At 35.2% G+C, this 12,852-nt stretch overlaps 1 protein-coding gene across 1 annotated transcript; it reads right to left on the bottom strand.

Moving 5' to 3' along the window:
* Positions 1-1,537: 1,537 nt before the first annotated feature.
* Positions 1,538-4,653, bottom strand: LOC143611492 (agamous-like MADS-box protein MADS2). Its single transcript, XM_077085699.1, has 7 exons — positions 4,469-4,653; positions 3,669-3,747; positions 3,525-3,589; positions 2,879-2,978; positions 2,472-2,555; positions 2,211-2,374; positions 1,538-1,669 (listed from the first exon to the last, which is right to left on the bottom strand). Exons 1-7 carry the CDS (start codon positions 4,651-4,653, stop codon positions 1,585-1,587), a joined length of 762 nt encoding a protein of 253 aa, XP_076941814.1. The 3' UTR covers positions 1,538-1,584.
* Positions 4,654-12,852: the final 8,199 nt, after the last annotated feature.

Raw genomic sequence — 12,852 nt, 5'->3', positions numbered from 1 at the left:
TTGAGTAAAAACAGATCAATTGCATTGTGTTTGAGTTTCTGAAAAATTTGCTAAGTATGAGTTTTTCGCATGAGACATTGTTTCGCTTCGCATGGTCAAGCGAAGCGAAACAGAAAGTGTTTCGCTTCGCAAGGTCAAGCGAAGCGAAAGACTCTTTCATGCGAAGACCTGTACTTAGCCCTTTTTATCCTCTTCTTTCTTTACTCAAGATCGCCTTTAGGCGAATTAGGTTTCTGGAAGGTTTGGAATTGAAGCTCCTATGATTACAAGGTCAATTTGTCCTTGGAACATATGAACAAAAACTTAAATCTACAAACTTTACACAAACAACCCTAAGGCTAAAAATTAATGATGATACTCAAGATTTATAAGTCCAAAAACAGATTATTCATAACATATGAACCAATTTCATATGAAGATCAATTATGAATCGACCCGACGGCTCATTTGAACCGTCGTCTCGATCCACCGGAACCCAGAAAACAAGAAGATGAAGGATTCATGAAGTTTTGATTGTTATACCGAAGGTGGATACTCTGGATTCAACGACATATTTGTGATTATGAGGGCCGGATGCTTTGAAGATTTGAAGAAACTCTACAACAAGCCGCTGGGAACCGTCGAGGATTTAGGACGTCAGAATACCGACTGGATAGTGGAAGCTTTCAACAAGTTCGTGCGTAGACTTGTTGAACTTCCACTAACCGAGGACGAATGGCTGATATACGACACCGACGGGTTTCAATACTAAAGACTAGAGAGAGATTGTTAGGCCCTGTTTTGTATAGTTAGTCTTTTGTATTGATTAAGTTATGTATTTGGGCCGATGGGTCATTTTGTACATTGTTTGGGCCATGGTCCATTATAAAGAAGCCCATTGGGCATTAGAAGTCCTTTACTTCTCATGCATGCTTCCCTATAAATAGGAAGCATGCCATGAGAAGCAAATAGTCGATAGTTGTTGGAAGTTCATGTTTGTTGGTTGTTGAAGTAAGATATACAAAAGAAAAACCTTTGCAAAAACTCTAACTCTCTCACTTGGCTCTCTCTCTCTCTCACTCTCCTCTCCTTAACCGAAAATAAACTCAAGATCCGAGACCTCTTGGTTGCTTAGTGTGATTTCTGCTAGTACTAAGTTAGGTTGATCCAAAAACGTTGTTAGATCCACCCGAATAGGGACCTACATGTGTTGTTTACCTTTGCATTTGCGCTCTGAGTTTTTAAATAAAATTTGCCTTTCCAAAAAAATTTATTAAAATGAACCATTTATATGTAACGGGTTTTTAAAATTTATAGCTAGGAAGAGCAAAATTGGGAAAGAGAAAAAGAAATGACAAGTAAAAAAAATAATATAGTTAACTACCACCCTAAAATGTGCACACCAAATATTGAACTTTGTAAATAGAAAAGAGGCTTTGTTTCTTTTTGTGTTTTCAATAGTAGGTTCTTATATGTCCCCTACAAATACAATTCAGCCAAAATTATTAAATTACCATTCTTATTATAGATTTATATATATATATATATATATCACCAAAAAAGGAGAGGGTTGACTAGTTTGCCACTTCATTGACCATGAGAAAATCAAAGCATCCATCCAGGGACTATTCCAGTAACATTTTGTCCACTTGTTGATGCTGTTATTTGGCTTGAATCTATTGTGTTAAACCTGAAATTTTGGATTCTAAAGATTAACAATATTTCTAAAACTTTCAACACAATTTCAAGCAAGGCTGTAAAAGTCGTGATGCGGACCCTAGGAGGCAGATTGAGAAGTTGGGTGTACTCGGAGTATTCGGAAATGGTAAATATAAAACAAATTAATTTTTGAAAATTATATATATGTCAAATATCATAAGTTTACTAATATTTATAAGAAAATAAGTGGATATCAATAAAAATAAGAGAAATATATTTTTAAATACTAAATTATTCTAAAATTTGATAATCATTAATTAAAGAAAAAATATCAATGATATTTTTTCTCTAATATTACAGATATACTAATTATGTTTTATTATTTTAACTCAAAGTTGACCGACTATACGTGATTCTGGCTGAGGTTGATCAACTTCAGTCGATTCTTAGTAACTAGGTGGAGTTAAAGAAACTCGTCTCGGCACCATATCTTATAGCGAGTACTCGGGGAGTACTCGGCCTTGTAAACATACTTTTACTAACATTGATTTCAAGCGATTAACGATAATTACCCGATTTGCAAGTTGGAGTTGCAGTCAAGAGGCTGGAAGAACACTTGATCTTGTTGAGGCGGATGATGCTCTTGGTTCTGATGGTGTTGCCCAAATGAATTACCATTTCCATTTTCACCTCCTGCAGCCCATGATGGTCCTGCTTCTGCATAGTATTCTTCTAGCTGCAATAACACCAATTTTATTCAACATTCTTTCATTATATTGTAGAAAATGTGAATTATATATACATAAAAATTATCTTTACATGGATGTTCTTACTTTAGCCTGCAAAGCTTTGTTAGATTCGAGCCACATTCGTTCATTGACTTGAAGATCAGAAAGTCGATCCAGCATCGATTGAGTCTGCATATTAAGAAAAGGGTTGTACATATGCTAATGAATTTAAAAATATATATTAAAACGAAATTCTTAAGTAAACAAAAAATAAAAGAAAAGATCCAAGTTAACACACACACACATATAGGAACTCTCAGTTTATTTAAGTTTTGACAGCTTAACAAAAATAATCAGATTTGTAGAACTAGAAAATAGGTTGTTGACATAAATGCATAAATTGTAATAACATTCAGAATCTTCATATAACAAAAATCAATAATTAAGCTAAGAGACATGGAACACCGCACATAAGATAATGTAGTTCATTAGAAAGACACTTAAAATAATACCCTTATGGACCGGATTTGCCTTAGAGTAGAGTCAAGTTGGTGCTCGAGTTGCTCAAGTTCCTTTAGATTCAACGGGCCCAAATCTTCCCCGAAAAGTTGTCTGCAATATCCGAAAAGACAAAATTATCATTCAATTTTTCAGTTTTAAAATATAAGAAAATATTTAGAAATGCAATGTTTATCTATCTTTTCAGATATTCAAAAAAATGTATTAACAAAGTTCATTTATTTATAGAACATACACATGCGTTAGTAAAGTTTTAAAAAAAAAGAATTAATTTAATGTTTTTTAGAAATCACTGATAGAATAGAAATAAACAAAATTATTAGACTTATAAACATATGGCTGCTGCTAAAGTACCGTTATTAATGGTTAAGCGCGCCAAAAGTCACAACGGTTATTCAAACCGTTTATTACTCGTCTCATGTATGTATATATATATATTGACATTTGTGTTCTATAGAAATTACCAAGGTTGATCATCGATTAATCGAATTCCCATCATTTCGTTTGAATTCAGTTTGTGACTATATCGTGTTTTGATAACCAAGACAATTTGGGTTCTCTCCTTTTCTTGCAATAAATTAGTATTTTTTAATGAAACTTTGCCGATTGTATTTGAATGGTTTCTTACAAACTACTTGCCTTTGATATTGTTGTAGAGACTCATATTTAGCTTTCAGTTTCATGTACTCCTTATAGCTGTTTTGCTACATCATCAAAACAATAAACAGGTTAAATTAAACGAGTGAACGCGCTAAACGAATCAAATCACATATTACGCAAAACCTCGGCATCATTAGTGGATCGGTTGACTTCCATTGAGCTATAGGTGCAATTCTGATATCTTTCAATCATCTTGAGCATGCTGAAACATATAACATCACAAATTTAGTTTCTACAAATTTTGTAAAACCTTTAGATAATTCAGCATTCAACAAATGGATATAACAGTGATCACTGAAGTTTTAGTAATTTATTATAAGATCAATTTTCAAATCCAAAAAGCATGTCTCATTGATTTGAAACAACAAAGTACAAAATAAAATCCGTGATTGAAATCAATCAGTCTTTGTAATAATAATAATATATATGCTGACAATTAGGGTTCCAAGAGACCAATAAACAAATATTTCTTTCATCAGCTATATGATATAGAGCTTCATTGTCCATCAAGTTTTAATTTTGCAAAACAAATAAACACAAGATCAACTATATATCTCTTGTTTGAATCATTTCTGTAACTTTGACCATCAATTCAACAAGAAACATATACATACATATACATATATGCATACACAAAAGAAAACTTTTGAATTAGAAAAAAAAAACCTCAAGAATTGTGAAGATCTATCAAGACTTGAATTAAAAAAACTTATGTTAATGCTACAAAACCTAATAATCATGTCAATAAATATTCACAAAAACAAGATCTAGCCAATTCCCAGATCACCAACCCTAATTGGAACCCTAAAAACAAGAAATCTTGAAAATTTCAAAACTATAATTCAAGAAACACAAACCCCATCTCAGATCTATAACACACACACACATACACAAAAAAAAAAAAAAAAAAAAAAGGTGCATACTTTGAAGTGCTACAGAACTCATAAAGCTTGCCACGGTTGGAGAAGATAATCAAGGCCACCTCAGCATCACACAACACAGAGAGCTCATAAGCTTTCTTCAGCAGCCCATTTCTTCTTTTAGCAAAAGTCACCTGCCTGTTAATCTTGTTCTCAATCCTCTTCAGTTCAACTCTTCCTCTCCCCATAATTTTATTCTTCACAGACAATTTCAACTAAAAATAAATCACACCCAGATGGGTTTAATTAATGGGTATTTCAAAACACTTTACAAGATTGTTTTTTGAGCAGATTTGATACTGCTACAAGAATCATGAAAGTAAGTTTTGACCAAAAACACACAAACACAAAGATGGGGTTGGTTTTAATCTGGGATACTCTCTTTTTTAGGGTTTTCAAGTTTTTTTAGTTTGATAACTCATAACTCATAATACCCAAAGATATGAAATTTAGGGTTGGTGTGGTTTCCATCTTCAAAGCTTAATGCTTTTTAACCTATTTGAGAAACACAAGCATCTTCTCAAGCACCCCACTCGCAGTTGTGAAGCGCGTGTGTTTTGTTATTATTTTCTTTGCGTACATGATGGGTAGGGCGCGTGGGGGGAGTATGTATAGTCAATGTGAACTAACTACACAAGATAAAAGACATCAACGTATGTCACAAACCTTAAATAGTCATCACACGTGTCGGTCCATGAGAGGTCAATATCATAGAGTTTCCATTGTTTTATTTTATTGTTTTTAAGAATTTGGTTAGCAATTTAAAATCCTTAAAAACGTGTTGAATGTTTTTGATAAATCTGAATGCTCTAAATAATTTTGACATGGTTATGACTGCTTTGAAATATAATGGAATATCTTATAGAATAGTAACCAAGTTTTAAAAGTGTTTCAATTAGCGACCTAATTAAAACACTTTTGAAACCTCGCTACTATTATATGAAATTGCCCATATAATATATTAATATTCAACTTTATTTAAGTATTGTAGAAAGAACAGTGAACCAAAAAGTAACTTTGGCGATAGGGACGGAGCCTACGTGAAATCAAAGAGGTTTCTATTGTCGCTAGAATATTATCGGTTTTTTCATAAAACTAAATTTTGTTTAGGAAATTTATGAATGTGATCCATTATTGTTGATGAAATATTAATTTTTTTTTTTGGTGTTTGTAATTTATGAATTTTGGTTTGATATAATCACTCGGTATATATACTTATTATGAGCACACATAATAGATAAGATATACATATTATGGTAATCACACATAGACAGGTGTGTGAGAGATACTTGATGAAAACGTCTTTTCAAACCCTTATGGTTTCTTTTTTTATCTAAAGGATCTCAACCATGTTTATATTACATAACATTTAAATTACTATTTTATTATTACGTGCATGATATTTAATTTATGATAAGACTCTTTTTCATACTTTGACTATTTTATTGATTTAGTATATTAATTTAAGAGTATTTTAATCCATGGTTTTCCAAAACTAATTCATGCTTTCAAACACTTTTTGTTAGTTGTGAACAGAGTCATAATAAATCAGCTACTTGACTAGCTTAAGTCAATCTTAGAGTTATTATAAATAAAATTACTTAGAATGTTCTTTACTTGGTTATGTTTTTATTTCGACGTTAAAATTAAAAAAAGTTATTTCTTATTTGAAATTTTATTCTTTCTATGTTCAGAAATCGGATCCGACAACGAACGAATTTTGTTCTTGATAAGCGGTCAAGACGGGTGCGATAAAATCATGCGATTGAACGAAAACAAATAAAGATAATATAGATAACGAACGATCCCGTAATCGGTAAAAGATTTATAATATTAAACGAACCGATCCCACCCAAGGTGATCTCCCCTTGGGTGGGTGAAAACACCATACAAAAACACACATAAAAAACAACAAAATGCCATATTTATAGCCTAACACATTCCTTCTAGAAGATCTCCTCCCCGTTGAATCTAAGCTCGTGCACCAAGTCTCTCGTCTCGTATCCGGATTTCTCGCTCACTTTAATTATTATCTTGACCATAAATATATTATGAGTTTCGCCATTTTAATATCGCAAGTCACAAATTATTGGCCTTACAATCACCCCCTTGACTTATGATATCAACTTTGTCAAATCGTCTCTCGCATCTTAACAAATCACCCGATAAACCGAAGCCTTTTCATTTCAATTCACCCCATAAAGGTATGACCCACCTAATTTCATTCATGAAGGAGTTCTCGCTTCTTTATCCATTCTCTCAGATCTTACGTCTTAAGCAATATAGGTTAAGATGAGCTCGAATATCCACAAATCGTTCTCGAAATACCAGCTTCAATGGTCGAATGACAGAGCTTATTAATTCATTCGAAGTTCATATTTTCCAACTTCTCAAATGTAATATAGAAATAAAAAGCTTTGAACACGGTCAAACAATGGTAAAAACCCGAACAAGTTTGACTTTCTTCAGTTTAGTCAACTCGAATAACAACCAATTCTCAGCCCTAAAGTATCTTGCAAACACAAACACGTGGCCCCGGTTAATTAATTATTGTGGTTGAATTACTTTTGTGTGACCAGGCCCAATTAAAACATTCTGCCAGCCCATAAACATTCCATAATCAGGTCCGACACAAACCTATACAAATACCCAACCAACACATTGAAGCCCAATGTGAATCTGTGTAACAGCTCAGCTACCGCCGCAACATAATATTGTCCGCTTTGGCCGGGACGTACCACCATCGTCTCACGGATTTGCTTTTGGTTGCCCAGATGGAGACTTCCCAGGAGGTCATCCATCCTGCTACTACTCCCACCTGAGCACGCTTAGCTGTAGGGTTATCCTCTCATCCACTACCATTAAACGCCCAAAACGCGTTATGATGGGGATGGTATCGACCTTCTTATAAAGAAGGATTAGTTCTCCTTCCCAACCAATATGGGATGTCACAATCCACCCCCTTAGGGGTCCAGCGTCCTCGTGGGACCTGGCTTCACCGGTCGGCCCTGGCTCTAATACCATCTGTAACAACCCAGCTACTGCCGCACCATAATATTGTCCGCTTTGGCCGGGACGTACCACCATCGCCTCACGGATTTGCTTTTGGTTGCCCAGGTGGAGACTTCCCAGGAGGTCAACCATCTTGCTACTACTCCCACCTGAGCACACTTAACTGTGGGGTTACCCTCTCATCCACTACCATTAAGCGCCCAAAACGGGTTATGATGGGGAAGGTATCCACCTTCTTACAAAAAAGCTTAGTTCTCCTCCCCAACCGATGTGGGATGTCACAATCTGGCCACAAAAATAAACCCAAGCTTATCTAGGTTTTGAAATAAATGCAGTTTCGTGAGGGACAGCCGCCAAATGTATACTCACTGGAAAACCGAATTCCCACTATATCCTAGTATTACAACCGCCGGAAAAAAACATTCAAATCATCACTGATGCCGTCGGCCATTCTTGCTGGAAAACGGACTCCAACCCGTCATCATGTATGACAAGCTGCTTGAGTTCACCATGATTTCCAGTGACCAACCAGCCGAAAATCAAGTACTTACCATTACCCACCAAGCTTCGCGACACAACCGTGTACGGTGCACTACTATCACTCTTTAAGCACACATCCAGCCACCGATTACCCTTGTGGCCGGAAAATCGAGCTCACCGCCGCCGGCAACATTCACCAACTAATCAGCCACCTGCCATCGCCGGAACATTCAACGTCATCCTCTGGCACACCTCAGTCAACACAACACAACACAACAACTCAAGGTCACCAGTGCCGCTGTTGATAGCCGGAAGAACGTTCCAACCGGAAACCCCACCACCAGTGCCCACCACGAGCCGCCACTGCCACAGCTCAGTTTTTGGCTCACTCTTCACCGAAATATCGACCTTCTTAAACAAACAGAGATCACCGAAACTCATATTGGAGTTTGATTTGTACATCTCTAATCTTTGGAATCGTTGCCGGAGAAAAACCCTAGGCTCGCTGGAATCTCGACGCATGGCGGAACGGTCCCGAAATGCTGTATCTATAAAGATGAATTCCTAGCAAAATTATTTTTAATTTTATTTCCAAGATCTTCAAACTTTATTTTCAAAACTTCAAACTTTATTTTCAAAACTTCAACGGGTGTTCAAAAAATTAAAGTCTCGGTTCGGGTAATTGCGGTATTAGAACCCGAATATTAAGAAAAAAGTTGAATCAGTTGATTCAACTTTCTCTGATACCAAGTGTAGGTCTCGAAACCGGATCCGACAACGAATGAATTTTGTTCTTGATAAGCGACCGAGACGGGTGCGGTGAAATCAAGCGAAAACAAATAAAGATAATATAGATATCGAATGATTCCGTAATCGGTAAAAGACTTATAATAATAAATGAACCAATCACACCTAAGGTGAGCTCCCCTTGAGTGAAAACACAATACAATAACACACATAAAAGACAACAAATGTCATATTTATAGCCTAACACATTCCTTATAGAAGATCTCCTCCCCTTTGAAGTTAAACGCGTGCATTTAAGCTCGCGTCTCGTATCGGATTTCTCGCTCACTTTAATTATTATCTTAACCATAAATATATTACGAGTTTCGCCATATTAATATCGCAAGTCACAAATTATTGACCTTACATTCATGTTTTTACTATTTATTTACAAATACAATTATAAATTTTCAACACTTTTACATCTATAAAACTTCTACTTTACTACTCCAAATAATTGAGGGTAGTTCCAATCGTAGGAAACCCCTATTGACTTAATTTCGAGCCTGAGACCTTAAAATCCCTAGTCTTAACCATCACTGTCATGCTATTTGTGTTAGGCCCTGTTTTGTTGTTTAGTATTTTGTATTATTTCGATCATGTCACGATGTATTTTTATTAGTTTTCAGTTCGTGTATGTATGTTTGGGCCTGAGGCCATGTACTTTGAGCCAATTGGGTCGTAAATAAAGAAGTATATGCATGTCATGCTTCTCCTATAAATAAGGAAGCATGGACATGCATCAACAACCTTTTGGCAAATCATGTTCATAACTTTCTACCAACTCTCTCTACTCCTTCTCTTTCTTTCCTCGTACGACAATAACAAAAAATCAAACAAGATCACAGATCTCGGTTGCTTGTGAGTGATTTCCGCTAGCTCACAAGTGACATGATTCAAGAAAACGTTGTTAGATCCATTCTAAGGACCTACAATTGGTATCAGAGCTTTCGGCTCTACTAGTTGAGGTTCTTGGGTCACAACCTTGGATTTTGATCTTGTTTATGTGTTTAAGAAGTTTGTTCAAGTGTAACAAGTGGGTTTTGGGCTTAAAATGTGTGTTTGCAAGCTTGAAAATCAGATATAAGTTGTGTATAAGGGTGTTCTAGTGTTCTTTGGGCTTCCTAAGGTGTTTAAAGTTTCAAAAGTGTCAAAATGTGTGTTTGTTTAAAGATCCTTATGTAAACGGTGGAAATTGTGCCTTCTGAAGGTTTGAATCGAATCGCATCTGAAATCCAATCAAATCGGGTTTTGAAATCCAATCAAATAAGGTTTTGTAATTAATTAAATCGGGTTTTGAAATCAATCTAATCGAGTTTTGAAATCAATCGAATCGAATTCCTGAAACGAATCGAGTCGCATATTTCATGCGATTCGTCTGAACTTTGCCTTCCAGACAGAATTTGCTGCATTTCAAGACTGCTTTGGTTTATTCTATTGATTGTAAATATGGCACACGATCCCGAGTTGTTAAAGAACTACTTAATGCTTGAAAATGAGACTAGAACCACAACAAAACCCCCTAAGCTATTAAATATTTGAAAGTAATTTTGAAGAATTCAAATGGAGATTCAAGAACTATGTGAGGATGACGGATGTTGCTCTACGTAGATCCATTGAAAATGGACCTCACAAGCCCACCACAAATACTGAGGACAGACCAATTGATATTCCTATTGAGAGCAACATTAAAATTGACAAGAAATTGATTTTTGATTATGAAAAGGCCTATGGTGTACTCAGCATGTGCTTGTCAACCAATATTGTTTAAACATTAAGAGAATTCACAACCACTAAAGGGCTTTGGGAGGCTTTGGTTGAGAAATTTGAGGGTAATCTGGACATGAGAAATAGCCGGAAGGGAAATGTTGAGAGGAGAATTCAACATGTTTAATAGCCATGAAGGCATGGAACAATGAAATTTGGCAATCATCAACTTGAAGAGTGGGTTGGCTTGAGCTACTTGAACTGCTTAAACTCTTATTCAGACCATGAGCTTTCAGGGCTTGATTGGTCGCTTGATTCACAACATATTGAATGGAATTTTGAGTTACTGAACTAGAAGGCCTAACAGATCAAATAAGGCTTTATTTGGTTCAGCTTGAGTTACAGATTGAACACCTTGAACTCCATCAACAACCTGAACGAGTGGGTGTGATTGAGTTAGAGAAGCAGCTCCAACTCCTGAACTTGTAGACACACTTGCTTGATTGAGAGAGCTGATGTGTGTAACATCTCGGATTTTTTGTACCTGTATTCGTTTATGTTTAAACCGATTCGGGAATGTAATTCGGATCTCCCGAACTATTTAAAACTTGTATTTATTGGTATTTAACTTTGTTTAACTTATTTTATAATTTCATAACTTTTAATCATGCCAAATAGTCCTTAACAACCTTTAAAATCGTTTAATTTTGCCAATTCTTTCCTATTTTTGATTAAATTAACGAAACTTAAACTCCAAGAAATGCTATTGCCGGTGCAGTTTTGTTTTCTTGGTGTCCAAGCCAAATTTTGTTAGTTATTGTACTAGATTTTCTCATCAAATAGCTTATTTTGTTTCCTAATCGGATGAATTACTTCATAAACAAGTTATAACCCATGATACTTAATCAAAACACATCTCTAAACCCTAAAAACTACTAATTTCCAGCCACCCTCTCAAGACCCATGAAATCCCTCTTATCTTTCATCATCTTCTTCAAGAATTTATCAAGTTCGTATTGCTTCGTTGACTTTCAAGCTTCAAAACCCTTTGAGCTCGATTATCTCTTGTTCCATTCATCGTTCGGGTAAGTTTTCTTCTTCAATATTGTAGATTTTGATCTGTAGAACAAAAGCTCTCAATCAATTTTGCCGATGGGATCTCGGTGGTCAATTGGACTCAAACTCATTAAAGGGCAAACCAGTCAACAAGTTTGACTATCCTTTTTCTCATACTTCTGTTCGGAACCAGAATTCGGTCCAGAATACTTTTATTTTGATAACGAGATTTTAAGACTACTGATCAAAACCTGACTTCCGACTCGCTGTTCGGATTCTGGTCAGTACCAGCACGCTTAAATCTTTAATTTAACATAACCGGAGTTCTAAACATCCGTTTGGATTGATTCCAGCGGCAACGAGTTCGTTTTTACTTATATTATCATATCTAAAAGTTTCAGGTTTTGATTGTTTATCTCATTCAACGCATTAGTGGACGACTCGTTTAAATCTTAGTTCGTTTATCATATTTATTAATCACTTGCCTTTCATCTAAGGTGAGTTTTGTCATTCCCCTATTTTACAAAGTTTTCTAAACGTTTTGGGGAGATATGCGTATTTCATATTATATATATATATATATATATATATATATATATATATATATTTATATATATATATATCTCAAAAATTAGCAAATGTATAATTGTGTGTGATTGATCAAATATACTTGTTATGTGCACATTCGCATTCGGAGAGGTCCAACATATCCCCTTATATAGGGTTCTCATACTATTTACCCGCACCCGATTCGCTTGGCAACGGTCTTATTATTTGCTCATGGTTGATTTACCGGCGCCCGATTCGCTTGGCAATGGTTAATTGACAACTTATTTGCTCATGGTTTGATTTCTTTACCGCATTTACTACGTTTTGCTTATTTCTTTTATCTATTATATTAATATTATATCATTGCAAAAACTTATGATAATCTCACTCAACATGTGTTGTTGACAAACTCTATTTTCTACACATATGGAGGTTGCCATTGAATTGAAGTTTAAAGTATAGACACTTAGAAAGACCTTAGGGTTCTAATGAAGACAATTATTATTTAAGACTTGTTTGGTTTACCTGCTTTAAATTATTCATTTGTATTTTAAATATTTGTGCAATGTATTTGGAAATAATTAACTTAATAGATATTGTCACATTTTATTTATGATATTATCTTCGAGCTGTGGACAATTAGCTCACGCCCCGGCATTTCCGCCTTAGGTTGGGGTGTGACAATGTGATTATTCATTCTAATCTTGTCATCCATCTCAAAAGATCTTATGGTTGAGATTAAGTCCATCAAAGTTGTTGTGTATCCTTGGTTCTCTTGATTGTAGTCACATTGTTGT

This window comes from Bidens hawaiensis, unplaced genomic scaffold (genome assembly GCF_021521415.1).
Source record: "Bidens hawaiensis isolate Kalapana, Puna unplaced genomic scaffold, B.hawaiensis_p1.1 tig00031241_1, whole genome shotgun sequence".
Classification (NCBI taxonomy): Eukaryota; Viridiplantae; Streptophyta; class Magnoliopsida; order Asterales; family Asteraceae; genus Bidens; species Bidens hawaiensis.
This window is presented reverse-complemented; position numbering and strand designations above follow the sequence as displayed.

Excerpts from the sequence above, each read along its gene's own strand:
- LOC143611492 (XM_077085699.1), bottom strand. The coding sequence starts at position 4,653 with ATGGGGAGAGGAAGAGTTGAACTGAAGAGGATTGAGAACAAGATTAAC. Across the intron at positions 3,590-3,668 it reads GATCCACTAATGATGCCGAG|CAAAACAGCTATAAGGAGTA; the intron begins GTTTTGCGTAAT and ends TTGATGATGTAG. Across the intron at positions 1,670-2,210 it reads AACTCCAACTTGCAAATCGG|GTTTAACACAATAGATTCAA; the intron begins GTAATTATCGTT and ends CCAAAATTTCAG.